General features: G+C 48.5%; 4 protein-coding genes across 7 annotated transcripts; 2 read left to right on the top strand and 2 right to left on the bottom strand.

Moving 5' to 3' along the window:
- The first annotated feature begins 6,928 nt into the window (after positions 1-6,928).
- Positions 6,929-10,263, top strand: LOC120697603. Of its 2 annotated transcripts, none has more exons than XM_039980880.1 (5): positions 6,929-7,236; positions 7,357-7,425; positions 7,924-8,101; positions 8,952-9,380; positions 9,462-10,263. In XM_039980880.1, exons 3-5 carry the CDS (start codon positions 7,970-7,972, stop codon positions 10,050-10,052), a joined length of 1,152 nt encoding a protein of 383 aa, XP_039836814.1. In that variant the 5' UTR covers positions 6,929-7,236; positions 7,357-7,425; positions 7,924-7,969; the 3' UTR covers positions 10,053-10,263. The 2 variants fall into 2 exon arrangements, with proteins under 2 accessions (XP_039836814.1, XP_039836815.1); XM_039980881.1 differs by having other exon boundaries at positions 7,883-8,101.
- A 1,125-nt stretch (positions 10,264-11,388) lies between these two features.
- Positions 11,389-17,839, bottom strand: LOC120697602. Of its 2 annotated transcripts, none has more exons than XM_039980878.1 (4): positions 16,428-17,839; positions 12,289-12,380; positions 12,148-12,196; positions 11,389-11,628 (listed from the first exon to the last, which is right to left on the bottom strand). In XM_039980878.1, the coding sequence occupies exon 1, from the start codon at positions 17,668-17,670 to the stop codon at positions 17,116-17,118; it is 555 nt and encodes a 184-aa protein (XP_039836812.1). In that variant the 5' UTR covers positions 17,671-17,839; the 3' UTR covers positions 11,389-11,628; positions 12,148-12,196; positions 12,289-12,380; positions 16,428-17,115. The 2 variants fall into 2 exon arrangements, with proteins under 2 accessions (XP_039836812.1, XP_039836813.1); XM_039980879.1 differs by having other exon boundaries at positions 12,358-12,380.
- A 1,673-nt stretch (positions 17,840-19,512) lies between these two features.
- On the top strand, positions 19,513-24,622 carry LOC120697601 (60S ribosomal protein L18a-like protein). Of its 2 annotated transcripts, XM_039980877.1 has the most exons (5): positions 19,513-19,709; positions 23,393-23,560; positions 23,747-23,879; positions 23,952-24,069; positions 24,197-24,622. In XM_039980877.1, exons 2-5 carry the CDS (start codon positions 23,551-23,553, stop codon positions 24,287-24,289), a joined length of 354 nt encoding a protein of 117 aa, XP_039836811.1. In that variant the 5' UTR covers positions 19,513-19,709; positions 23,393-23,550; the 3' UTR covers positions 24,290-24,622. The 2 variants fall into 2 exon arrangements, with proteins under 2 accessions (XP_039836811.1, XP_039836810.1); XM_039980876.1 differs by lacking the exons at positions 23,393-23,560; positions 23,747-23,879; positions 23,952-24,069; positions 24,197-24,622 and adding an exon at positions 20,402-22,081 and having other exon boundaries at positions 19,522-19,709.
- LOC120697599 (noroxomaritidine synthase-like) lies at positions 24,433-26,692 on the bottom strand. The gene has a single exon (XM_039980875.1). The coding sequence runs from the start codon at positions 26,319-26,321 to the stop codon at positions 24,735-24,737; it is 1,587 nt and encodes a 528-aa protein (XP_039836809.1). The 5' UTR covers positions 26,322-26,692; the 3' UTR covers positions 24,433-24,734.
- Positions 26,693-26,699: the final 7 nt, after the last annotated feature.

Below are 26,699 nucleotides of genomic sequence, written 5' to 3'. Positions count from 1 at the left end.
TCCTGCAAGTCTTTGGATAGACAAAATCTTGTGAAGAGGTTTCATCGATAACCTGATTTCTTTAAAAAAAAATGTCTTGCTGCAACGTTTCTCCTGGTAATGCTGCAATGGAGTTGAACAGAATGGTGATTGCAATGAACCGCAACAAATTAGTTCACACTAGTCTATCAACCCGTGCTCCCGCACGGACTAATTAGAGATATCTAATGATTATCTATCTCACGCTCTCTTTAACCAATTACTGCAAGGATACATATTTATCACACCTCCATATATGTTTGACATGTGTTTAATTGAATTCTTTGTTTGAGCTATGTGAACAATATGAAAATTAATATTCTTATCTCTTCTCTTGTACATGAATATATGGTGACAAACACCTTATAGTTAGTATATATATTTATATAAATAATAACATAAATAATATATTAATAATAATAGGAATAGTAATTTAGAATTTTATATTGATGCGCTTTAAAATTTTATTATAATAACATAATTTTGTTTCAGATTTGGGGTTGATTTTAACTTTTATTATGGTATCATTGGATAATATATATGAAAATTTAGGGGGTTATTTGATATTTTTATAATGGCATAAGTGGGTAATTTACATGAAGATTAGGGGTTACTTTAGATTATTTTTTATAATGGCAGAGGTGAGTAATTTAGATACATATTTAGGGGGTTACTTTAGTCTATTTTCATAATGGCAAAGGTGAGTAATTTATTAAAAAAAAGATAACAGATCGAATGGCTATTATGATTAGAGTTGGCGAATTGATGGCCGGATGTTTCTGATTTTTGTGAGAATTTGTAGGATTTCTCTATTTTTTTAGACTGTCAACTTAGGATCCTAGGTGGTTTCACCTTGAAGCTTCAAAAGAAGCCTCCAATTAGTAATAGTAAGATTGGATAATATATATGAAAATTTAGGGGGTTATTTGATATTTTTTATAATGGCATAAGTCGGTAATTTACATGAAGAGTTACTTTAGATTATTTTTTATAATAGCAGAGGTGGGTAATTTAGATATATATTTAGGGGGTTACTTTAGTCTATTTTCATAATGGCAAATGTGGGTAATTTATTAAAAAAAGATAACAGATTCAATGGCTATTATGATTAGATTTGGCGAATTGATGGCTGGATGTTTCTGATTTTTGTGAGAATTTGTAGAATTTCTCTATTTTTTTAGATTGTCCACCTAGGACCCTAGGTGGCTTCACCTGGAGGCTTCAAAAGGAACCTCCAATTAGTAATAGTAATAGTAAGATATAGAACAATTTACACGAACAGCAGAAAAATGGCGATGAAGTTATTCTGCAACTAACTTCCCTGGGATACATAATCCATAGTCACTAAATCAGTAATGCTGCAATTGAACTTTAAACACTGGTGATGTCATGATCCATAACAAATTGATCCTCATCAGAAATACTTACATGTAAGAAAAAAAACAGGGTAAGGTTAATGACAAAAAAAAAGTTTGTTCTGAGAGCGCCAGGACAAAAGAAATTGAATACAAATAGTACAGTACATGCATGACTGAGATGCGCCAAGAAAGGCACCGACCAGTGATCTGCAAAGGCACAGTACTGTGAAACAAAGCAGAGAGTGAGCAGAGTGATGAGTGATCATAACCAGGTCTGGTACTGAGAAACAAAGCAGATCTAGTACTTGGAAACGCAAACGAAGACATCTGTTAGCAGTCAATCAAATACTCTTATTATTCACGTTTCATAAGGCTTCTCTTCACCCTCTTCCTTGTGCACCTCGAGTCCAAGGTAAATGTGGTCACGCGACGATCCAACCCACATGAATACGTACAAAGCGAGCGGCGTCAAAGACCCCGAGTAGCCCACCAGCACGCCGAGGATGGCGTGGGCAAGGACGTGAGCCGTGACCTTCATCCCCTTCTCCCAGCGTGCGGCGTGGCCGTCGGGCAGCCGCCGCCGCTCCAGCCGTCCGACGAACCAGAAGGCCGCCGCGGCCGCCGCGTACGCGAGGGCCACGGCGGCCGGCAGGCGCCAGGGCAGCCGCGCGTCGTCGTGGTACGACGCCTCCGTGAAGATCCGGGAGACGATGTTGAAGTAGTTCGAGACGAGCAGGATCGCGGCCACGGCGCGCAGCCGATTGCCGCTCATCTTTCCCAGCAGGCGGCGTCCGCCGCCCTCGGGCGGCGCAGGCAGCTCGGCGGCTTGCGGCGGTGGACGCGGCAAGAGCTTGTCGGCGCTGCTGTCCATGGAGCCCATGGATGGAGCTGCCTGATGAGATCGCTGTGCTTGTGTGTGTTGCAGCGTGATCTTCTCTAATTCTCTTGGGCTAGCTACCTACTGATCGATCGTCGTGCACCGGCCGGACGGGGCTAGCAGGCCGCTGCAATTTATGCAGCTAACGATCGAGCCAGAGTTGATCGTAGACTAATAATCACACGTCGTCAGCTGATTGATTTCTTCGACTCCCGTACTCAGTCCGTCAGTCGGTCGGTGCACGCTACTGCAGTTAGTCAAAAACGACGCCTTTGGTGATCGACAACGGCAAGACAGCATCTCCATATGCTACTTTTCAGAGGCGAGATCGCGAGACCGGATAAGTTGGACAGAGAAGATTCTACCCAGCGGCATCGTTGATTGTCATGCCAAGCAAAAAGTCACACAGCAAGGCAGGACTTCTCTTCTTTTCTTTTATTTTTTTTCTTCCTGTTTCACTTGTTTGCTGGGAGTGAGAATGCGTCTCAGCTTTGCTAATTTTGGACATTGGCCATTGTTTTTTTTTCATTTTTAAAAAGGTCGAGTCGTATTTTTACAGCCACAACTGTGGTTTGATTGTTCATCATCGTTGAACTGTTCTCTTCCTCCGTCCGCGTAGCTGGGGCGCGACGTACGGGCTGCGGTTCAAAGCGTACGCCCGGCGCTTTCTGCGACATGATCGATCGATCAGTGGAGTATGGAGAATTCAGGGCTCGAGCGTGACAAACAGAAGAGGTCAGCCTGTTAGAAGAGAGCCACGACATTGAGGACATGCTTGGAATGCATTATGAATTTTCTTTTGACGCGTTTGGGTTTCTGAATTTTGGGTGATGGCGCTGTTGGAAAGCACAAAACAATCGGTGCAGGGACCGTCGTCAACGCCAGGTCTTGTATCTCCTTGTACTTTTACGGCGAAAGTGCAGAGGTTGCACAGCACTACAGCAGGGACTGGAACGCCAGGTCTTGTATCTCCGAAATTGTTTTGGAAGTGTCCAACAAGAGAATCAAAGCCGCGTGCGCCGCCTCTGCTTTCCGCGTACGCCTACATCGTATTCATGCGTATAAACTAGATGAATCTCTGACGCGTGTTTTTACTTGGAGCTGCCTTCTTTGTTCGTCCTTGTGCTTGTGTCATTGCATAGTTGGTGATTCGTTGTTGTTATCTATTCCCTACGTTTTAAATAACAATTAGTTTGACTCTTTTAACTTCAAGTTTGACCATCTGTTTTATTAAAAAAATTATGCAAACATAGTCAAATTTTTATTATTTTTGAAGAACTTTATTAATAAAGCAAACCGCAACAAAAAGATGTGATATTTTGCACAATTTTTTTGAATAAGACGAGTGACAGGAAAAAAATCAAATGAATTATAACTTTTTTAAAGGAACAACACTCGACGAGTGCATTTCTATTGATATAGTAGAAAATACAAAATTATATTCCTGGGAGGACACAACCAAGCAACAAAAAAAAGGAAAATCACATAAATTACACCGACGAGACGAGTCAGATTGGGTCATCAACATGAGCCGAACTCAACACTACTCAACAACTCAGGCCGGTCAGATTGGGGCATCAACACAAGCCGCACAACTCAACTCCAATGACAACTCTACCCGGTCGCAATTACTCCAGGAGGCAATGGCAGCAGAATCGGACCCCGTGGCACCCACCAAAACATCCACGCCGTCATGTAGTTGTCGAGAACCTCCAGGCGTCACCCCGCGTCGCCGATAGAAAACCAAAAGATGCAGACTGCACCGCGCCGGGAAGACCACCACCATGCGGGATCCTCCGCCGTCGTACCATAACAACAACAACAACAACAACAACAACAACAACAACAACAACAACAACAACAACAACAACTGACGGAGTGATGCCACTGAAACTGGACCTCTCGAAGGCTACCTCGCAGTCGCCACCATGATAACACAATGCGTGGTTGGGGGGGGAGGGGTCTCGCCACTTCCGCTGTTGGACCTCACTCTCGTTACCTCAAAGAATCCACCACGCGTGGGGTCTCGCCACGCCTGCTATGGTTTTGTTTCCTCCGTCGCCATTGGGGTGGTGAGCTACGTTGCCCCCACGTCCCCAGATCTCCATCGATGTTGAGCCACCGTCGCAAGCATACTTTCTCCTACTCACTCCACCCGCGCGCATGACCTCTGCCGCCATGCCAGCAAAGCGAAGAATTCGTTGGCGCCGTCTTCCGACGATGTACCACACCGAAAAGCCCAGCACGGATTATAATTTGAAACTGAGGAAGTATATATATGCATGCATGTGTGTGTGTTTCGGGGATGACACGATTTGGGCGTTGATTCATATTGAGAACAGAGCAAAACGCCCCGGGTTCAGCATTACTACAACAAAAAAGTGGATGAAACATTTCTATAGGATGGAAGTCTAAAAATCCAATGCCTTATTGCTAACAAATAATCCTATCTGGAAAATAAATTAAACGATCAACAAATCCTAGCTAAGTCCACACCAATTTGCCACCATTATATTATTGCTATTCCCAATCTTCTTGCCAATTCCGTCATCGTCCTCGGCCTCCAAGGCACGGCTCCCTTGATCCTTGCAATTAATTAAAGCACCAGGACGAAGAAACCCGCGACCACGACAAACGATGTCATGCTCCAGACAGCGACCACCAGCACGGGCGGCATGATCAGGGACACCCGGTAGGCGAACGCGCAGCTGAGGGCGGCGGACAGTGTCCAGACGACGAGCTGAAGCCGCCGCCTCTCTTCGGCTCCCTCCTCCGGGGAGGGCTCCCGCGGCAGCCGCTCGGCGCGGCGGAGGCACAAGAAGAGTGCGGCCAGGTCCGCGTAGGCGAAGGCCAGGAAGGCCAGGTCCCGGGGCCTGTCGCGGACCTGGTGTACCGTCCCGACCAGGATGCAGGCGAGGAAAATCATCAGCGTGGCCGCCGGCGCGCCGGCGTTGCAGCACGCCGCCGCCTGACCATCATCAGAAATGGCGGCGTTGTTCTTCTTCACAATCACAGCGTCCATCGACACTTGGACAGGAGGGTGCGAAAAGCAACCAAGATTATTGCTCGGAGCAGCTGAAAGCAACGCTCCGCTGGATGCTAAAAATGCTATTGCGTGTGTTGACATGTTGTGTGGGATCATGCATTTATATCATGCACTGAGCGGTGGTAATAAGTTCCGATGAAGTTCACAAGCTACAAAGAGGACGAAATTGGCTTCCTCTGAAGGAGCAAACTGAATATGAATATACGCGCTGTCAGGGTTGACTGGTCAAATAGGTCAAGCCGTCAAGGGAGTGGCATATACCCAATCCATTTCCTTGAAAAGATGTAGGAAATTCAAATGAGATGTTTCATGTGGGAATCATATGAAACAGTTTTACGCAAAGAAATGTGTACTCTAAGGCTCTAAAGAAGATTGTAAAAATAATTCCCAAATAGCATATTCCGTACGGATTGCTCAAGAATATCTACCGAGACATCCATTCTTAAGAAAAATAAATATCTCTGTTATTCTCTTTCTTCAATCCATTTGTCTTTATGTTGCAGTTCTCTGTTTCAGATTCAAATTCCTAACGGGTTCATATGCAAGTCGTTTCCGTGGGGATTCTGAATTGATCCAGATCACTAGATGCATCATCCCATATTCCCATCTCTTGCTGCCGAAAGTACGCATCATCCCCGTCTAAGCAAAGTGCGGATAAGATTTGACACGATGTAGCCAAAGACTTCATGCCTTATACTTATCCTCACCTCCAAAACAATGGAAAATTGCAAAGACTTCATTTGAAAGTCAAGGACCTTCGTATCCATTTTTTTAAATCCACTTTTCAATCCTGTATTATCATGATCATCAGACATCCTGCACTAGCAAACTAATCAAACCGTGCAAATTACCCCCTAACCCACTCCGATTTCTGTTGCTCTTGCCGCGTTGTGGACTCTGGCTGGTGCTATCGCCAATAAGTTGGTAGATGTATGCTCGCGTCTGTTCGCGTGTCGGCCGCGTGCTGATCTCCGGCGGTGTTCCTGTTGCAGAATTTGTAAGAGGTCCGATCGTGTTCACGCGGCCGCGGGTTTGGATTGAGTCAGTCAACGATGGCCACAATTTCCCCCTGAGTTACTCAACGTCTTGGAAGACTCATTCCTCGCTAGTACTGGGCACCAAGCAACAACGAACGAAAAGGTCTGCGAGCGAGTGTCACGTTCTGCAACCAAACAATTGGAAGTACTCCACCTCTGAAAAAGAATGTAAATCTCGTATTTTAAAGAGTCAAATAATTTTAATTTAACCAAATTCATACAAAAAATTACTAATATTTGTGTCTCCAAATAAATTTAGTATGAAAACATAATACATGATTAATATAATGATATTTATTTTGTAACATAAATATTAATAGTATTTTTTATAAATTTGGTAAAACTTAAGATTATTTGATTCCCCGAGAAGTGATTTTTTTAGACGAGGGAGTAGGAAGATTTTGGACGTGCTTCAACGCAAAGGTGCTTTTTTTTTTTTGCTACGGTAACTTGGGTGGATCCCGTGGGTTGTCCAGTGGGTAGGTTCAGGACTACCCTGGATTTGGTCCAGTATGGCGCGGAAAGCAGCCCACCTACGGCCCAGCGAGCAGACATCCGCCTCCACGGCTCCACCACAGTAACCGTCCGCTCCAGGCGTTTCGCCCCCTCCCGTTCGCTAGACGCCTCTGGACTCGTCCGTGGCGGCGCTGCTACGGCGCCTCGTTCCTACTTCCGCCGGCGCCCGTCCTCCCAGCTCCGCCTCCTCCGCTCCTTTCTGTGCGCAGGCCACCGGGCTCCCTAACCTCCCTCCGTCCGTCGCATTGCCAAGCCGGCAAGCCGCGGCTAGGGTTTGGGCCCAAAATCGCCGCCGCCGGTCTATTCGCCGTCTCTGACCGCTGCACCTCGGCTTGATCGCCTCCGGCGACCCCATCTGCACCTCCTCCCTCGGCTCATTCGGTGGTGAGCTCAAATTTCACCTTTCTTTATTTTTCCCTCTGTCCTTAAATTTCTACATCTTTTTTCTGAATTGCGCCAGAGCCCAATTTTGCTGATATATGTGATTTGGATGCTTTCTTCTAGTGTTGGGACTTGGGAGATATTGTTGCGAAAAGCGAGCAACTTAGACTACGAACGGGATATTCTATTTACGTAAGCCTTATCTTAGAACTATTTATTATATTGTAATTTATGCAAGTTTCGGATTTATTGCTTTGAATTCTAGATATTATAAGACCTTCTAAATATATATGTGTTATATGTACCGTGGTTTTAGTTAATTTACTATGTTTGCATACCGAATTTCTTAGCATATTTTGTACTTGTATATGTATACTGTATTGTGTAGGTCTATTGAATTATACTGTATGTTGGCTGACATGTTGCCTGCCCTACAGCCTAAATTCTGAGCTGTTTGATGGATTACAAAAGAAATGAAATGAAATCCGGTTCGCCTAGCGTGAAATTGCATTATGTACAAAGTTATCTTCTACGTACTCTCCAGCTTAACATCATGAACGGTAGTAGGTTTGGATAAATAAATAAAATTGATGAATAAAAAACCTTAAATTCTGATAAATAACGCTGCTCCCTTGCCTCCTCCTTGAAGCATCCATCCATCCTACTCTCTTCTCTCTAATGTTGCTGCAGAGAGAAGGGAAGCGGGGAATCATCACAGGGGAAGAGAGAGGAGAGGATGGAGGCGGCATGGGCTTGTGCGGTAGATCGAGCCGCCATCATGGCTGACTCCGCCAAGCGCTTCTTCCTCTCCTTCCGCCGCCCACCGCAGCAGCAGCCGCCACTGCCGCCACATCCAAGCCATAACCCCGTAAGTGAACTCACACCCTTCTCTTCTCTTCTCGCTATCCAAATCACCGACGTAGAGGTAGCACACTGACCTGTCTTTGTGTTGCCAGGAATGAGGATTTCAGCGCTGTTTAATATACGAATGTAATTAGCCTAAGCCTAAACTGTCCACTTTAAACTAATGTAGGTTTTTGTGGAAGCTGAGGCATTTATGCGATGATTTCCATTTTTATGTTTTTGAGGTTTCTTTTGCAAGAGAAATTAGGAGCGCAATGGTAGTCGTGGTCCATTTTGGCTGTAGTGTTCTAGCGAGTTAGTTTGCTATATGAAGGGTACATATGTTATGTTTGAATGGCTGCCCTGATTGATAGTTTACACAACATAGACAGTTTCGCCGAGGTCTGAATTTTGATTGTACTCCCCTTAGCAATGAGGCCGAACAACTGCCCTAGGTGACTTGTGAGATGGATGGTTTTTGTTGGCAATTCATATTTTCTTCAGTAAGAAGTTGTCTCAAAGTGTGTCATGGTCAATTTGTGCCAGTAATTCCACAAAGACACACGATAGAAGTGTGTGCTGTTGCTTTCATAGAAGGGAATTAACAAGTGCAGCATTCTGGTCCCTCAAATATGTTTAGAACATGAAATGCCTCTGTTACAGTATTGCTTCGGTAAGAAGAAGGCAAGAAGCAGCAGTACTTTTCTTCTATGCACTCTTAATATCTGTTGTAACTCTGACATTCATTTGCCAGCTGTCAGGACAGGGGTGAACTTGGTGTTCATTGAAATTATGGGTTTCCCCTTTCGTTTTTGTATTGACATGTCCTTTGGGACCTCTGATTCATATGCCTTCCAATTTTTTCTCTACTTCAGGTTGATATCTTGAAGCGTTTGCAGCGACAAGCATTTTATGACATCATGCAGCTGAGGGAGAGACAAGAGAAAGTTGAAAGAGTGCTTTCGTTGTTCAAAGCTTCCAAAGTTGGTCCATTTGCAGAAGAAAGCACTCATGTCAAGGGTGTTATCAATGTCGCTGGATCACTGTCAAGAGATAGTTCAGAAGCAGAATCTGGAATTAGTTCACGGTTTGTGTTTCAGACCACTGTTCGGAAAAAGGATTCCCTCTTTGCAGAGCTCATCACTGATCATAGATACATGTCTCAAGAAAATGATCATATTGGGAGCCCTCTTGTATTGTCAAAGGTGATGTATTTGTCAAATATCAATGACTCATTGTCTGTTGCTGCTGTACCAATTGGGGCAAGGTGTGATGATTTTTCAACCGATCCAAATCTCCGAGAGGTAATTCCTTCAGACAACCAGTGATGCCTCCTTTGCTATCCTTTTGCCTGCTAATGTATAAGGTAACAGTTTGCTTGACAGGAACATTGGCTGACCAGCTTGCGTTCTTCTTTGAGGCCACCTTTGCTGATTAAAAGTCACAAATATGCTGGTGGCCTAATACTGAGATCAAAGAACTTTGCTGTTTCTCTTGCTGAGCTGATTTCAGTAGCTGGGCAGACACTAAATCCTGGTGAAGCTAGTAGAGTTTTCACAGAATTCGGGCAATTTTCATATCAGATGCCTGATAACATAAAATTGACTATGTCTGCTGCCTGGCATGGACCAAGTGTGGTTCCTCAGAAGAGGAAACCTACTGCTGGAGGTTGCATTGATGTTGAGCTGAAATTCGATGAGGACTCCAGAATCGGGGCTTGGATTGAGTTCGACAGGAAGTCAAACCCACGGTCACTGAGATGGGCTCTCACTCTATCAGAAACCCCGGAGGATGACCTAGGATGGGGTTTGAGCTTGAGGAGAGGGACTGAAGCCAAACCACAACGGTTTCAGGTAGTCGGTTTTCTGAATTTGCATCTGGGCAAGAAGGCTGCTGTGCAACCTGGTGTCGTGTTCAACATGGACGGGAGGAGATGCACACCTGCTCTTGTATTCCACTCAAGCTGGTCCTTGTGATTATGGTGTAGGAAACTTTTGGTAGATCAGAGAATGCAGAAGGAATTGTTTGTATATCATGTGGAAGAAAAACAATTCATTTATAAGCGCATGAAGTGTTACTAAAATGGTAATGAGAAATCAAACTTCCATGACGTACTTTAGCACTTCATCTGTATCAAATCAGTGAATGTTATTGATCCACCAATGAAATGTTGGGGTAAGTTAGGGCTTGTACAAATGTCCAGACAGCAGCAGCTGCTGTCTGTTTGTCACACACCTGTTTAGCTGTCTACTAGGTATTTAATTCACTCTTTAACACATGAATCATGGTGATCTTGTGCATAATTTGATTTTTTTAGCCACTGTGTTGCATACACGGAAGAATACATCCATCCTCATTTTCCAGGTCTTCACCACGCAATGCAGGATCACCACGCAGGTCGGTGCAGGCTGCAGGTGTAACGTCCCGCCCCCGAGGTTGTGTCTGCTTACATTTGGCAGTTTAATTAGGACACAGACTATTCTCACAGACCAACACATATCTTTTCTGCACATTTTGTCCTCACTCGTGCGCACCCAGAAAGGATTTCCCGATCGGTCACCCATCCCCAAATTGTTCCGGACCAAACATGCTTAACCTCGGAGTTCTTTGGAGATTGGCTTCCGGAAAAGAAGTTGCAATTTGTTGGTATGAGTATTCTATTAATCATATTAAGTCTTGGGTCGGGATGTCACATACTTACCCATTTAAGAAACTGATATCCCCGTCGGTCAATCCCAAGCCAGGAACGTCCTCTCTTGGCCACGTCCCGTACGTCCAGTGCCAACGGCCCATGTGCCATGTTCGTACGTCCAATGCCAACGGTCCCTGTGCCACGTCCATGCGTCTAGTGCCAACAGCGCATCCCAGATGCCCGCGCACTTATGTCCGTACGTGCCCGTGAAACCGCGAGAGTCGGCTCTGATACCATTCTGTAACGTCCCGCCTTCCCATAGTCGGGCCCGCTTACATCTGGCAGCTTAATTAGGACAGAGACTATCCTCACATACTAACACATGTCTTTTTTGCACACTTGTCCTTACTCGTGCGCATCCGGAAAGGACTTCCCGATCGGTCACCCATCCCCAAATTGCTCCGGGTCAAGCACGCTTAACCCCAGAGTTCTTTGGAGACTGACTTCCGGAAAAAAAGTTGCAACTTGTTAGTATAAATATCCTATTAATCCTATTAAGCCCTGAATCGGATGTCACATCAGTATCTTCAGGCTGACGCAGCGCTTGCGCATCACCACCGGTAGCACCAGCGCTTGCATTACCAGTCTACAGTACGTCATCAGGCAGAGCAGGTTCGATGGAGTAGAGAATGGAATAGAGATATTCTAATACTTTACTGACTGCCAGTTATATACATGAAAATACACAAAGGAATGCAAGCAGACAGCACGACACTTGAATTCCCACGGCACACATGCAGACACTAACTTCAGTTCACACTAACATTGTGTTGCCACCACACTTCAGTTCACATTTGCAGAAGATGCTCGGTTCACCAAAATCCAGCAGATCCTCAAAGACCAGCTCCAAACGCTTCCCTCTGCAACAGAAAAAATTAATTGGCATTTGAGAATTGCAACTGAAGTGCAAATGTGAAAAAAAAAATATTTTCTGGTTCTGATAGTCAACTGAAATTCACAGTGCTAACTGAAACTGAAACTAACTGAAGTAATAGTATGTAGTTGGGAAAAAATTGAAGTGTTCTAGAACCAACATGCGACTTGGGCTTGACTGAGTCAATTATACTTGATATAAAGTGCAGTTGCTGAATGTGCACAGGGGCAGGTTTAAAATTTTCATTCTCACTGTGTGCTTTATACTTGTTCACCCAACATAAATTGTTAAAAACAGATCACGCTTCTCAGAAAAATTCAGCACCTAGGTTCAGAATCTAAATTGTACCTGATATTGATCATTTCAGAAAACTAAACAATGACTAGTACTGATCATTTCACAAAATCAGTGACTAACAAGAAAAAAGCTGCTGAATGCAAGCTACTGGTCTTACTGAATACAAGTTAATGGTCCGACTGAATGCAACATAATGAATTCTTCATACCTCAAATTAGTTGCTGCTCACTTAAATTTGTCAGCTCCTAAAACCCAACCTGCATATGTGAACAGATGTCATGGAGTGTCAAAAATATAACATATGCTATGCTGGAAACTAACAGACAACAATATGGTTCAAGAAACTAACTTCAATTTTCAGGAAATAGTTTCCTCCTCAAACACTTCATAGTATTTGCATGCTCCTTCTTTTCTTCACCTGGAGGTATTGGATCATTGTCCCTGCAAAATTTGAGTAGTTCAACAGTTGTTTTAGAATATTGCGCCATGAAACAAAAACTAGTGATACACATATATATACAAGTCTGTATACCGGTGATTCACATATATATAAAAGTCTATATACAAGTCTATGATACTGCAACAATTATGCCTCGGCTCTTGCAATTATTATCACAAAAATATTTGCATCTAAATTCACTGAGTATACTGTAACACCCCTGTGTTAATCGTCTCGCTAATCACGAGTTAACTCGCTAATCGTGGACTCAATTTCGTCGTTAACGCTAATCGCGTTCGCTTGGTAAACATCTATTTTAGCCGTGTTCGATCTCGTTTTTGTCCTTGATCTGAGCTCCAAATCAACTTCCACCCAAAACGAAAGTTGTAGATCTTTTAATCCTCTACAACTTCTATTTTGGCCAAATTTCAAGTTCTTATATGAAAATTTGAGTTTCAACTGGTCAAACTCGGGCAAAAATCATTTAAACGAGCAAACAGTGCCTCTCCTGTGCTCGACACTGTGCCCCGACGCCCATACCGCCGCCGTGGTCCCCGGCGAGCGCGTCCACGCGTCGGCAATCGCGCCCGACCTCGGCGTCGGCGCTCTTATCCTTGTGGACGCCTCGAAGCTTCCCGTTCCGTTCCCCATTCTCCTTCCTCGGAGCTAGGTCGAGCTCAAGCGGGCAGAACCGAGCAGAGTCGCCGCTGTTCGTCGCGCCGGCCACGGCTCGCCGCCCCGCCTCGATTCGTCGCACCCCGAGCTGCGCAGCCTCACTGTCCACCCACTCCGACCACCCACGAGCGTGGCCGAGCCCCTACCCGGCCGAAATCGTGCATCAGACCGCCGTCCACCATTGAAGCTCCGCTCCGAGCTTCGCCCCTCTCGTCGACGACCACCTTCCGGCCATCCTCCGCCCCAAATCGATCCCCAGTGAGTTTCCCCGCGGCCTGCTCGTGCTCTTCAACCTTTTCCCCACCCAAATCCGCGGCCGCCGCCGCCGAATCGCCGTCGCGCCGCCACGGAACGCGCCGCCGCCTCCGTGCGCACGCCGCCCCTCGCCGCTGCCGCGCGCCCTAGGGCCGCCTAGCCTCCCCGGAGCTCAAGCCGCCCGCCCCCGCCGCCGGCCGGCCCTGGCCTGGCCAGAACGCCGCCGCCGCCGCCCGACCTACCTCGGCGCCGCCGCGGGTCGCCCTGCGCCGCCCTACGCGCGCGCCCCTGCCCCATCGCCCCGCCCTGGCCGCGGCTGGGCCGCGTCGCGCCGCCGGCCGGGCTCTGCCGGTGGGAGCGCACCGTTCGGCCGCTGCTCAGCCGCCGCGAGCCTATGGCCACGCGCTGGCCCGCGCGGGACAGAGCAGAGGAAGGGGGAGAGCTGGGGCTGGGCCGGCGCCCACTGCCATGTGGGGCCCGGCTGTCAGCCTCTCCCCCCTTTAATGCTTCCAATTTTGTTTTCCTTTCATTTAAATGGCTGAAACCTTCCAAAAAGTGTAGAAATTTGTAGAAAAATCCAAAAATTGCAAACCCAATTTTGTTAGGTTTCTAAAATCATGATCTTCAGAGGAAAAATGCTTAAGCATGCATTTTGTCACTGTTACCCCTGTTAATATTTTGTTTTGTGCTTGAGCTAGTTTAATTATCACCATTTATTTTGTTGCTCTAAAAATTGTGAAAAATTTGCAGTGGCTTAGTTCTTGCATGTATAGTTCACTGAAAAAGTTTCAGGTGCAGGTTCTATGTGCAAGTGTGTGGATCTATTGTTGTTTAATTGCTTTTCTAGGGTTAAGATAAATGCTCTCGATCGTCTTTCAATGTTGGAAAAATTTGAGTGGCATGCTTTACTGTTTTCGCGATGCGCTGAATAATTGTGTTGCTAGATCATGTATGCAAGTTAGGGTTTTGCTTATAGTTTGCCCTAGCCATGCTCTTTTCTTTATAGAAAGGTTGTTAGTAGTTGTTTTTGGAAGGAAACACTTCAGGCTAATTTGAGTTAATCTTTTTATCGCATTAGGTGCTCATGCATTGCACTGTGTTCTAATCGGTTGCATATCATATTTTATTCGTGTAGACGCCGCGAACGAAGCTGTCCACGAGCTATTTGCTGAGCCGGTCCAGGAGCCACGAGCAGGAGAGCAGCAGGAGGACGCCGTTGAGCACGCCCCCGGAGACCTAGTTAACCCCGCTGACCTGCAAGGCAAGCCCCGGAGCATAACCTTAATTTAATTTATTCAATGTTTATTTAAGTATTGTGCATTTATGTTCTAGGAGCTGAATGGAACTATAGTATGCATGTTTCCCTAGGTACCGTGGGCCTATACTAGTATGCAGGTGTCGATAGAAATGCTTTGCTAAATAAGAATTCGGTAGAAGTCGAGTGATTGCTGTCACTCGCGAGTTTAGGATCTTGATCCCTTAGCTTTGGCTTGTAATGAATTGTGGAGTAAAGAGAAATGGAGACCGGGCGGATATGAGTTGGATTAATGGTATAGAAGGGATGAAAAAAAATCTCCGCCTGTGTCGATTGAGGACCGTTCCGTTGTTGGCAGTGCTGATCGAGGATTGAACAGTACTAACCACATACCGAAAGTAGGAGGTAGTCGAAACCGATGAGTTGTGTACCACTTTACAGTGGTGATTTGAATTCCGTCATGCTACGCTGGGCGTGGGAGTTGGCGGGTGTTGGATAGGATGCCGCCTCCGGGTTCTCCGGGATTTCACCGCAAGGGGCCCATCACCTGGGTTTTAGCAGGCGTAGTTCAGATGCCGTGGTAATGATGGAAACAGTTGACGCGCGTGACCCGACGGGGTTTACATGCGTCGTGTGAGTTAGGTCCACCTTGCAAGGTTAAATCGGATCGATTCGCCGTGACTCGCGGTTATGAGAGCCTTGATCTCTTCGTCACATCGTAGTAAAGAATTGAAATGATGATGATATAATGATGTTGCTCTGTAAAGAATGTTATGATCAACCATGCTTGCTCTAGATGTCAGGCAAATCTAGTTGGCACTCGATAAACTTAATTTGGCGCTAAAATATTGAAAGTAAGGATTCAGTATTAGCTGCTTTTCAGCAAAATAACTCCAGAACCATAAAGCCTTTCATGTCTAGATAATGGGCTAAGTATACCCAGAGTCGGGTAAGCCTTGCTGAGTATTAGTATACTCAGGGTTGGTTGTCCCCTTTTTAAGCAGGTTGTGTCCCCGCTGACTTCGAGGAGATCTGTGCGTCCTGGATTGGATAGCCGCTTCCTCCGGGTTGGACCGTCGAGTGGGCCCCGTCTTCCCCGTGAAGATTGGGCAGGTTGGCGTCACATCGGTGAGCAGGATGTGGAGCTCACCTTTTATCGTCGTCGTAGTTATCGTATTGTATTTCGATCTCAGTATTAAAACTTCCGTTGTGTTTTAAACTCTGTCGCTTGTATTAAGACTTTTATGTAAAACCTGTGTTGTAAATTAATTTAAAGATTTCTGTTTGCTGGTAACACCTGTGCTCGTCTTCGTACGGGTCTAAGTGCAATTGTGATCCTGGAGTACAGTAGTTTAATCGGGATTTTACCCGACAGCCTGTCAGGTTACACCGTTTTAAGTGCACAGTAACTTGATTAAGTATTAAAATGATGGTTAGTGCATTTAAGCCGGTTTAATTTGGACGGTGCTGCTACATATACCAGCAACTAGCAAGCACTATGCAACAATTATGTATCACTTGGAAGTCTGTAGGCATTGATTTTGCAAGTCATGACTGGCAAAGTTGATAAATAGAGAACATGCTATTTTGATTACTATATGCACAAGGTGATACTTTTACAAGCTTCAGATCTTGCAACTATCATCATAGAAAATTTCATAAGCTTCAGAGTCACAGTGCTGAATGTGCATGTAAACATAGTTCCAGAATCATTTCAGAGTCATTTTTCAGCACTCAAACTGAAGCGAATGGGATGGGATGGGGAATGAATCACAGGATTTCTCGAGCCAAAGGATGGGAAGGGGAATGAATCACAGGATTGAGGAAACCGGGGGAAGAACGGGGCGAGCGCGCGTCAACCAACCTGCGGGGCCGCGCGAGATGCGGTGGGAGAGGAGGAACACGGCGCCGAGGAGGAGGAGGAGGAGCGTGGCGGCGCGGCGCGGGCTTCCCGGGGCTGCGGACCCGGGAGGCGGGCTTGGAGGAGGCGTGGTCGGGCCGGTGCCAATCCCTGGTGGTGGTGGCCGCCGCGGGAGTCGGAGGAGAAGCAGTAGAGGGTGGAGAGCGCGCTCGATTTGCCGCCAAAATCGATTCGGCGCGCGCACTCCTGCCCTCGCATCGGATCCCTGTGGATGGCGACGACGACTCGCCTCCGATCCTACAGCGGTCGCTCGGGGCTGTCGACTTCCATCGGAGCACGCGCCCCCGCAGTCGACGAAGGAGGCGACGGCGCTTCTCTCTCTTCATTCAATCGGCTCACGGAAGACGGAAGACGTATTTTGTTGGATTCGATGGGAGACGACGGCATCAGCTCGCCGTTGTACGTGCCCTTAAAGGCAACGATGGTAAACAAATAAACGAAGTGAACTTTCTATAATTGGAACTAAAAAAGGTTAATACAAATGACCAATTCATTTGCAGGAAACGACGATCAATATTCAACCATTTAAGGTTGGTAAAATTCTCTCTGCACAAACGTTCTGACTATGCTATGCTATATAAGGATACGGCGAGCATCCGGAAAGAATCGTCAGCTTGTTGCGAGCACTTCCTTACACCAATTCATCAGCAGTGCTAATCTTGTCGAATTGTTTGCCTTCTCTGGCAGCGTCACGGTCGACATTGTCCACGGCTTGGTACTGCTGCTGGCCTTTGCAGAGCACGAGCATGAAGAAGCCAGTGAGGACGACGGACACGGTCATGCACCAGACGAGCGCCGCCAGCACGGGCGGCATGACCGCGGCCACGCGGTAGGCGAAGGCGCAGCTGAGGGCGGTGGACAGCGCCCACACGGAGGCCTGCAGCCGCCGCCTCTCCCCCGCGGGCGACGCCGGCGTCAGGCCCTCGGCACGCCGGAGGCACGCCCGGAGCGCGCCGGACCCGGCGACGAACGCCAGGTCCCGTGGCTCGCGGCGCGAGCGCCACGTCGCGATGGCGAAGCTGTAGCCCGCGAGGAGGAGCGCGGCGGCGCGGAGGCACGCGGCGCAGGCGCGCTGGAGGCGCGCGGCCGCCTGATCGGCTGATTCCTGCTCCGGCGGCGGCGCGCGGGGATCAGCGACGCCCGCGGCGGCGGGAGGGGCAGCGGCGATGATGGTGGCCTTGTCCATGCGAAAGAAGAGGTGAGAGTGGGAGACCTCGATTGAGTGAGAGCTGCTTGCACTCGGAGCTTGTTAGCTGCTTGCCCAGCTTGATGCTTCTATCTTCACGGCCTGCAGCTGCAGGTCCAGTGAGCATGCATCATCCCCTTTTTATTATGGTGTTCATGGGACACGGACAAGAAATTGCACGTCTGACTGGTCCTCCAGGCCTGCTACTTTTTTTTTTTGGAACCTAAAGGCCTGCTACTTTCCATCCGATTTCGGTACTACGCGGCATGACCCTCTGACTTTGCGAACATCGAGGCAGAAATGCAGAAGCACGGTCCATCCGATGATCAAGTGGTGCTAACTGAAGCACGTACAATCGTTGACTTGACGGAGACTTGGCGGTCGTCTATCAAAACCGCGTGCCTTCGTCTGTCTGCTGCTTGAACTTAGTTTTGTTAGACGTGATTCGCCGATCGCGTTCAGAGTTACTACTAGTGCGTGATTTGTTTAACTACTAGTTGAAGTTAACATACACTTGTTGAACAACCTCTTGGCAAGAAAGGCTAAACAACTTGAAGGAAATTGCAGTCAGTCTGGGATTGTTTGTTTTCTAAGACTAAAGTTTAGCCCCTTCAAATCAAAGAGAATCTCATTATTTAAGAGTATAAAATAAAATATGTTTATAATTTTTTTTTTGACAGATGAGTGCTAATTCACGAGGCGAATCTGATTTGCTACAGTAACTATCCTATAATTATAGATTCCTATATCTCATTAGATTTATCTCACAGTTTAGCACTAGAGTTCTACAATTATTTTTATAATTAAATTTCATTTAATACTTTAAAATAGTAAGATTCTTATTAATGTGACATAGTCTAAAGTTTAGTCTCTAGAACCAAACAACCTCGAACTCATTATGTTCTTCTACTAAGGCTTTGTTTAGTTCCCGAAAAAATTTCTACAGTATCCGTCACATCGAATATTCGGACACATGGAGCATTAAATATAGGTGAAAAGAATAATTAATTACATAGTCTAACTAATTAGCACGAGATGAATCTTTTAAGCCTAATTAGTCCATAATTGAATATTATTTGTCAAGTAACAACAAAATGTGTTACAGTACCAAAACTAACAACTTTTCGCTAACAGAACAGAGCCTAAGTGACGCTCAAATACAAGGCATACACAGGTAATTCCAATGTGCAATCCAACATTCTTTTAATGTGCCTAGCCGAAGTGTTGACGAAAAAAAATGTTACGCCAGTGTTCGAAGCACGAACATGGTGTTGTGTCGTGTTTAGCTCCATAGTCAAGTTATTCGTCCTTTTTTTATATTTCCCTCTAGATCGTTAAACTAGCTGATCGCCTAAACAGCGTTATTAACCGCGTCTGTGGCAAACACTAGGTAGGATAAGATAAACTACTATCTAGGGCCTCCCCAGGGAAAAGATCAATAAGCTGGTTATTTTGACTCTTACTAAATAAAGGCAGTCCAAGTTGAACCGCATTTCTATCTCGGCCTAGAAATTAAACGTTTTCATTTAGAACGACTTTTAGTGCTTGCTTGAATACATCCATTTTCCGCGTGGACCGAAGGGGATTGGGACGATTGGAGATGAAATTGGTTGCATTGGAGGGAACTAAGACGATCGAAAAAGAAATTAGTTTATTTCCCTCTCCATCGCCTTTAATCTGCCTGAGAAATGGTTCGTCTAAACTGACCCTAATATTCAAATTAAGGCCACAGAAATTAATGTATCTCCATCAGTTACCCTGGTCTAAGCAGCTTCAGATCTCTTTGTTTGCGAAACCAAGGTTCAGATCTCGATCGTTCAATTCCGTGGCCACATGACATCCCCCCGCCCGGTAACGTACCGAAACAAACCAAACCAAAGGAAGGAGCACACCTCCACCTCCTCTCCGCCTCCACCACTTGCCCAGCTCGTCGTTCCCCACGCCCCGCGTCCCTCCACCCACCCGGGCCAACCGAAGCTCGAAGCAAGCAGAGGAAATTCCATGGCCTCCTTCCTCGCATGAGCTTCGACCCGACCGCCGTAAGTTTCTCCGACCCCTCTTCGATCGCGCAGTTGGGCGGTATCAAGCAAGGTTCCCCTTGCTTTGGCGGAATCGAGGCGAGTCCTTGGTTCTCTTGGGCGGGAGCATTGCTAGACTCGCGGCTGGGAATGCAGCAGCTGCTGAATTATCTGGGGACCGCGCGGCTGCGGTGGCTGGGGTAGTGTGGTCCGATGGGTTCTCTGTCCCCCGTTGGGGCGGGGGCGTTGACCGAGCGCAACATGCTCGACGGTATCTCTGACCGGAGCTGCGATAGAGCCTTTGGACAATGAATCTGTGGCTAGCTGGCTGTTGCTACTCCTGTTTTCGCTCTTCGTTTTCGAGCTAAACAGGGTGGAAAGAGATTGCTCTGGTTTTCTGGTGATTGTCAGTATATCCCGCAAGCCGTACTTCCTTAGATCTACTTCAGTTAGAGTAGCACCAGAGCCTTGAGTTCAGGTTGATTATCAATCTAATATTCCCAGTAAAGCATAAGTTTGTAACTGATACAGCTGCATCTCGTGTTGTAGCTTCTCTGTTCTCCTTTTGTTACTAACCTCTTGCATAGGCTAATGCATTTGGATGCTAGTTTAACGTACTAACTTTTCATATGATGATGGTACTTCTATTATGTATTATTCATCATACAAAAGATGACAGGGCATTTAATCTAAATTCCCCAATTCCATTACAGTCACAGCCAATGATCACCAAGCCTACAGCAAAGGATTCGAACACAGAGAGGCTCCCCGCGTCGCTCTCCCAGGCGACATGGGGTGCGACGCCAGCCGCAGCCCGCCCCCCACCTCAGGCCGCCTCCGGTGGCCGCCGCCGCTGCCGGCGACCGTCCGGGCGGCGACGGCGGCCCGCGGCTAAGCCGAAGTCGGCTCAGCTCGCACTCCCTCACCCTCTCCTTCCTCTTCCCCGCGTCTTCCTCCGCCCGGACTTCGGACCTCGCCGTTCCTTCGCCGTCGCCGGCCTCTGGGGCCGGATCCGGCCTTCCTTTCGGCGGATCCATGGCTCCCCCGGCTGGATCTATCGCCCCCGCCGGTCGTGGTGCTTGCGCCCTCCCGGGCGCTTGTGGCTGCCGTGGCGCCCCCCCTCCCCCTCCCTGGGTGCCGGCGGAGCTCGCCCGCCCCGGTGGCTCCGGTTGCCGGGGGCCGTGGCTCCGCTCGCCCTGGGGCTCTTGTGGCTTCGCCGCCGCCGCCGCCTCTTCTGGTGGCGGTGGGCCCGTGGCTGCCGGATCCGGCGCTCCCAGGTCCGGATCTGCCGGTTCCCCTTGCCGCCGTTCCTCGGGCGTGCCGGGGCCTGTGGGTGCGCCGGATCTGTGGCCGGGGGCGCCTTCGTGCCCCGGGTGGCGGGGGGCGGGGGGCTCTGCCACGCCGCCGCCCTGCGGCTATCGCTGCCACCGCCCTCCTGGCGCTTGGGTGGCCGGGGGCCTGTGTCCCCGTCGCCGCCCCACTGGTGGTTAGTGGACCGGGGTCGTTCTGCGGCTTGCGCCGCCCTTGTGGAGCCTGGATGCCGGCTCGGCATGGCATGGAGGTTCTTGCTCCTGGTGAAAACCATGTTCGTGCTGTCCCTGTTGGGGGCGTCGCCATGGACACCTCCTATGCCTCCTCTGCTGGTCTTCGCATCTCGGCTGCCGTCCTCGGGTCTGCCTTGGGCTACGGTCGCGGCGATCCGCCCTGGCATTGAGATTGGTTCCCTGGTGAAAACCATGTCCGGTGCTCGGACTGACGCCGTTGGCGTCCAGCGCGTCATGGTCCCTGTTGAGGGCGTCGTCTTGGGACTTCTTCACGCTCAGGGTGGTCGGCATTTGGATGTTACCTACCGTGCTCCATTGATGCTTCATCACCTTGGTCTGCTTACGCTGCAGCTACCTTGACGGATGCTTTGCCGTCGTTGTGATGGCGGATGCTTTGCCGCCCTTATTTCGCTCGGTCCGGCGGATACTTTGCCGCCCTTGTTACTCCTACTCTGGCGGATGCTTTGCCGCCGTGTTTGCGCTGTTGATTGGTCGTCTCTGGCGGATGCTTCGCCACTGTGAAGCTGCTTATTCTGGTGGATGCTTGGCCACCCATTGGTTGTTTTCGTGGTCAGTTGGCGGCCTCGGTGATGTTGTTCTTCATGTAGGTTCATCTGTGTTAGGTTGTTTCGTGGGTCTTGGCGGGTTGGTGAGGTCTTCTGCTCTGTGGTCGTCGTTCTGCTAGTGATGTGGCTGTTTGTTTTCGTTGGCCTCTTTTCAATTTTTTCTCTGTTGTTACTCCTTTGTGTGCTTGTGCCGGTCAACTCCTGTTTGGCTAGCATCAAGTTGTGTTTGTAATCTGCTTCCCTCTTAATGAAATACGTATTAAGGCACGTTCGCGAAAAAAAAGCCTACAGCAAACACCAACCTATCAATAAATAGTTAAACCACAAAGATCACATGACCTCCATTCAGAAGGATACAACAACAACAACATAGCATTTTTTTCCCAAGCAAGTTGGGGTAGGCTAGAGATGAAACCCAAAAGAAATAAAGGTCATGGTTCAGGCACATTGATAGCTAGTCTCCAAGCGCTCCTATCCAAAACTATCTCTTTAGAGATATTCCAATCCTTAAGGTCTCTCTTAACCGACTCATCCCAAGTCAATTTAGGTCTACCTCTACCCCTCTTTACATTATCGACCCGCTCAAGAACCCCACTACGCACCGGCGCCTCAGGAGGCCTCCGTTGGACGTGTCCAAACCATCTCAGCCGATGTTGGGTAAGTTTCTCCTCAATTGGTGCCACCCCACCCTATCCCGAATAGCTTTGTTTCGGAATCTATCCCTCCTTGTGTGCCCACAAAACCACCGCAATATCCGCATCTCTGCTACACTCAGTTGCTGGACATGTCGCCTTTTTGTAGGCCAACATTCAGCACCGTATAATATCGCCGGGCGAATTGCTGTCCTATAGAACTTGACTTTTAGTTTTTGTGGCACTCTTTTGTCACAAAGGATGCCAGAAGCTTGACGCCATTTCAACCAGCCAGCTGAAATTCTATGCTTAACATCTTCATCAATGTCGCCATTCTTTTGTAGCACCGATCTTAAATACCGAAAAGTATCCTTCTGGGCCACCACTTGCCCATCTAGACTAATGTCTCCCCCTTCATGCCTAGTCGCGCTGAAAACACACATCATGTACTCGGTCTTGGTCCTACTAAGTCTAAACCCTTTCGACTCTAACGTGCGTCTCCACAGCTCTAACTTTCTATTAACCCCTGCCCTACTCTCGTCAACTAGCACCACATCATCAGCAAAGAGCATACACCAAAGGATCTCACCTTGTATATCCCTTGTGAGTTGTGACCTCATCCAGCATTAAAGCAAATAAATAAGGGCTCAAAGCTGACCCCTGGTGTAGGTCTATGTTAATAGGAAAGCCTCCATTCAGAAGGATACACAACAGATATCCACACTTTTTGTGCTTATATGTTCAAGCCAAAGCTGACAACAGGGTAAAAGGAACTTCAAGATTTCTGTACTGCTTGCGTTTGAATTGAGAAAAGCAGTACGGCATCATGGTTTCTGTACAGAGTTACCTAAAATATTAATTTGTTGAAACTTGAAATGCATTTCCTCCTACAAAATTTTGTTTTTAACAAGTTAGGTACCGTAAGATTTTTCATGCTAATTTCTCAAGTCTGATGTGTGCAGCTGCTACTTGACATGACTAGCTCTTAGCACCGGTTTTCATTACGCCATTACAACAGCAGTGAGATATCTGCAAATGCTGAAAGGCTTCAAAGTTGTTGGATGTTTTTCTGACAGGCAGCTATAATATTGTTGCAGCCTTGAGTCTGTGCCTTGTTTTCATGAGGGGAGGTAACTTTTTTTTATACCTTACATACCCTTATGTTCTGTGTAGAATACCTATTAACATGTTGGTTAGACATTAGAAGTCTCACTGTCATTTCAAAATAAGTGTGGTTAGACTGTATAACGAAGAGTATTTCAAAGTTATCTTGGAACCATTTGCATTAACTTCATTCACTTTTCTGAACTTCACAGGAAGGTCAGATGAAATTTGTCATTGCCAGGTGTGCCTTGGGAAGTATACACTACTTGGAGATGAAGAAAATCCACGATTGTCAATGTTTGATAGACGACTCCCCTGCTTTGGCTGTGGAATAGGTTGGTCTTGGTGAGTCAGTGTATACCTCCAATTTCTCTTCTTTCAGGGTTGCATGCTGTATTGAACATATTACTATTGCAGTTTTCTTTTAGGTTTCTTGTGCCCTATTATTTGGTACGTTGCAGCCCTTCTTTATTGCTGCAAGTACTACAATAAGGACCCTCGGGAGAGGCCTGGACTCGCTGCTTCTGCTGTCCTGGTTAGTTTCAGAACAACCACGTATTGTCTGCGTAACCGTCTTTAAGCTCTACAAGGGAACTTCAAATTTAGGCATGTAGAAGGACATATTTTTGTTCTTTACACATCCTCTGGTTTGGTGTGTGCAGGCAGTCATCTTTACAGCTGCTACTATTATAACCCTCTCTGTTCTGCTGATATGCTGTGTAAACAAACGGTTCTTGAATAGCTGTGCGAGTTGACCTGCATGATAGTTACAAGATATCTATTGCAAAGCAAAGCTTTGGCGGACGAACTACTGACAGAAATATTCTTTACATTCTTTGGTCCATTTATTGTTGGACTGCATATGGGAAATCAAGGATTATCTTTAGCATGATATACATTATCTGCAGTGTCATGTATTACCTGTGAGTGTACATTACATATTACTGAACATGCGGGCATATATACCTGAAGATATGTTCAGAAATTCCTTCTCTTCATGAAACTTGTGAACTTTTTTGTACTGATAACTTGCCTGATCGGAACTCAGACCGTGTATCCAACCGGGCTGAAATTACATAGGCAGACCAATCTGGAATGTGTGCTCCAATTTTTTTTATTCTCTCTATCACTTCGCTTCTCTTTTTTATGTTTCTTTTCTTGTTTGGAGTTTTAATAGATGCAACGTGGCACCACAATGCGTCATGCTGCCTCCCTTCTCTTGATCCTAACCCTCATCCCGTTCTTGGTGTGGAGTACCACTGAGTTCTGTGGCTCGACGGCATGACCATCGACAAGCTCCACCTGAAAGTTGTACAAGATTGCCGCAGCGGCGATCTTGATGTTGCTGAGTCCCAGGTTCTTGCCGAGGCAGCTCCTGGGGCCGCAGTTGAAGACGGCGAACTTGTGGCTCGGCTCGTGCCGGACTCGGCCAGTATCGGAGAGCCACCGCTCCGGCCGGAACTCATGGCAGTCGCTGCCCCATATCTCCTCTATCCTGCCCATGGCGTAGATGCAGAAGATGACCCTGGTGCCCTTGGCCACCTTGGTGCCGTCCGGCAGCACGTCGTCGGCAACCGCCTCTTTCTCCTCGAACGGCGCCGGCGGGAACAGCCGCAGCGTCTCGAGGACTGCGGCGTGGAGGTAGGACGCGGGCTGGAGCACGTCGGAGTCGAACACGGCGTGCTCGCCGCCGCCGGTGGCCGTGACGGTGGTGCTGGGGCGCAGGGACCTGATCTCCTGGAGGATCTTGGCCTCGACGTGCGGGTGTGTGCAGAGGATGTAGAAGAACCAGGTGAGCGCGGCGACGATGAGGTCCTTGGCCGCGAACATGTAACCGACGGCAGAGTCGCGGAGGAACTGGTCCCGCTGCCGTTCGGTCACGCCGGGGTCCCTCGGCCACGCCATGTACAGGGACAGGAGGTCGCTGCCGCCTCCTCGCCTTCCGGAGGCGACGGCGAGGGACTGGGACTTGCGGTTGGCGATCTCGCGGTAGACGAACTCGTCGAGGACCGCCTTTGCCTCGGCCAGCCTCCTCTCGGTGCCGACGTTGAGCCACCTCATCAGCCTCCACCACCAAGCCGGCACGATGTGCCGGAACAGCGCGGCCTCGCTGGCCACCCTGGTCGCCTGGGCAACCAGCGGGACCGGCGCCGAGGCGGCGGCAGCGGCGACGGACAGCGTATCCAGGTCGGCGGCGAACGCGGAGGCGTAGGACACGTCGAGCGAGTACCGCATGAACACGTCCTCGATCTCGAACCCATCCGGCGAGGCGGCGGCGGCGGCGTGGTCGAGGAACGGCACCAGCAGCCGCGCCGTCTGCCGCGCCATGGTGGACAGCACGAAGGAGCGGAACGAGGGGTTGCCGAAGACGGTGGCGGCGACGTGCCGCTGGCGCGCCCACGACGCGGCGTCCGCGACCAGCAGCCCGTCGCCGACGACGTCGAACATCTCCGCGAAGTCCCGGCCCTTGTCGTAGCCGCCGTGGTTGGACGCCAGGCAGTGCTGCACCGCCGCCGGGTCGCACGTCACCAGGAAGTCCGCGCGCGCCAGCCACGGCCCGCGGAACACGAACGTGCCCCCGCACTCGCGGAGCGCGTCGGTGGTGGCGTCGAAGAGGCGGCCGAGGTTGCCGAGCACGAAGGGGAGCATGCCCACCACGGGCCAGCTCACCGGCGCGCGCTGCCTCCGCGCGCGCACCGCGAGGCGGAGGGCGGCGAGGGAGAGGAAGCACAGCGCGGCCAGGAGGAGCTCCGGGTAGGAGGGGAGGAAGCTCCGGAGGGCGCCCATGGCTGAGTGTGCATGCAAGGGCAAGGCTTAGCTACTACCAAGGCTCGATCGCATGCGCGTTGCAGCTTTGGGCTGGCATGGCATGGCATGGATAGGATAGATAGATAGATAGGGGAGCACTGCATGTGGCAACAATGGCGTGATGTGCGCGCGGTGGGGGTTCCCTGTGGGAGTGTGCTAATGCAAGGCCAGTACACTGCTTCATGCGAAGCCTGTGATGGAAGCCGGGGACGCAAGGGCTGGAGCTGGACGGTTTGCTACGACTCTGCTTCTTGTTCTTCTCCGACCAGCAAGGTGAGGAACGAAGAGGAGGCAGAGGGCAGAGAGGTACACAGTGGCAGAGGAGGCTGGGTTTATTTTAAAAAAAAGTGGATAAAA

The sequence above is a fragment of the Panicum virgatum genome, chromosome 3K, assembly GCF_016808335.1.
Source record: "Panicum virgatum strain AP13 chromosome 3K, P.virgatum_v5, whole genome shotgun sequence".
NCBI lineage: Eukaryota > Viridiplantae > Streptophyta > Magnoliopsida > Poales > Poaceae > Panicum > Panicum virgatum.
Note: the sequence above shows the minus strand (reverse complement) of the source record. Positions and strands in the feature narration are given on the sequence as shown.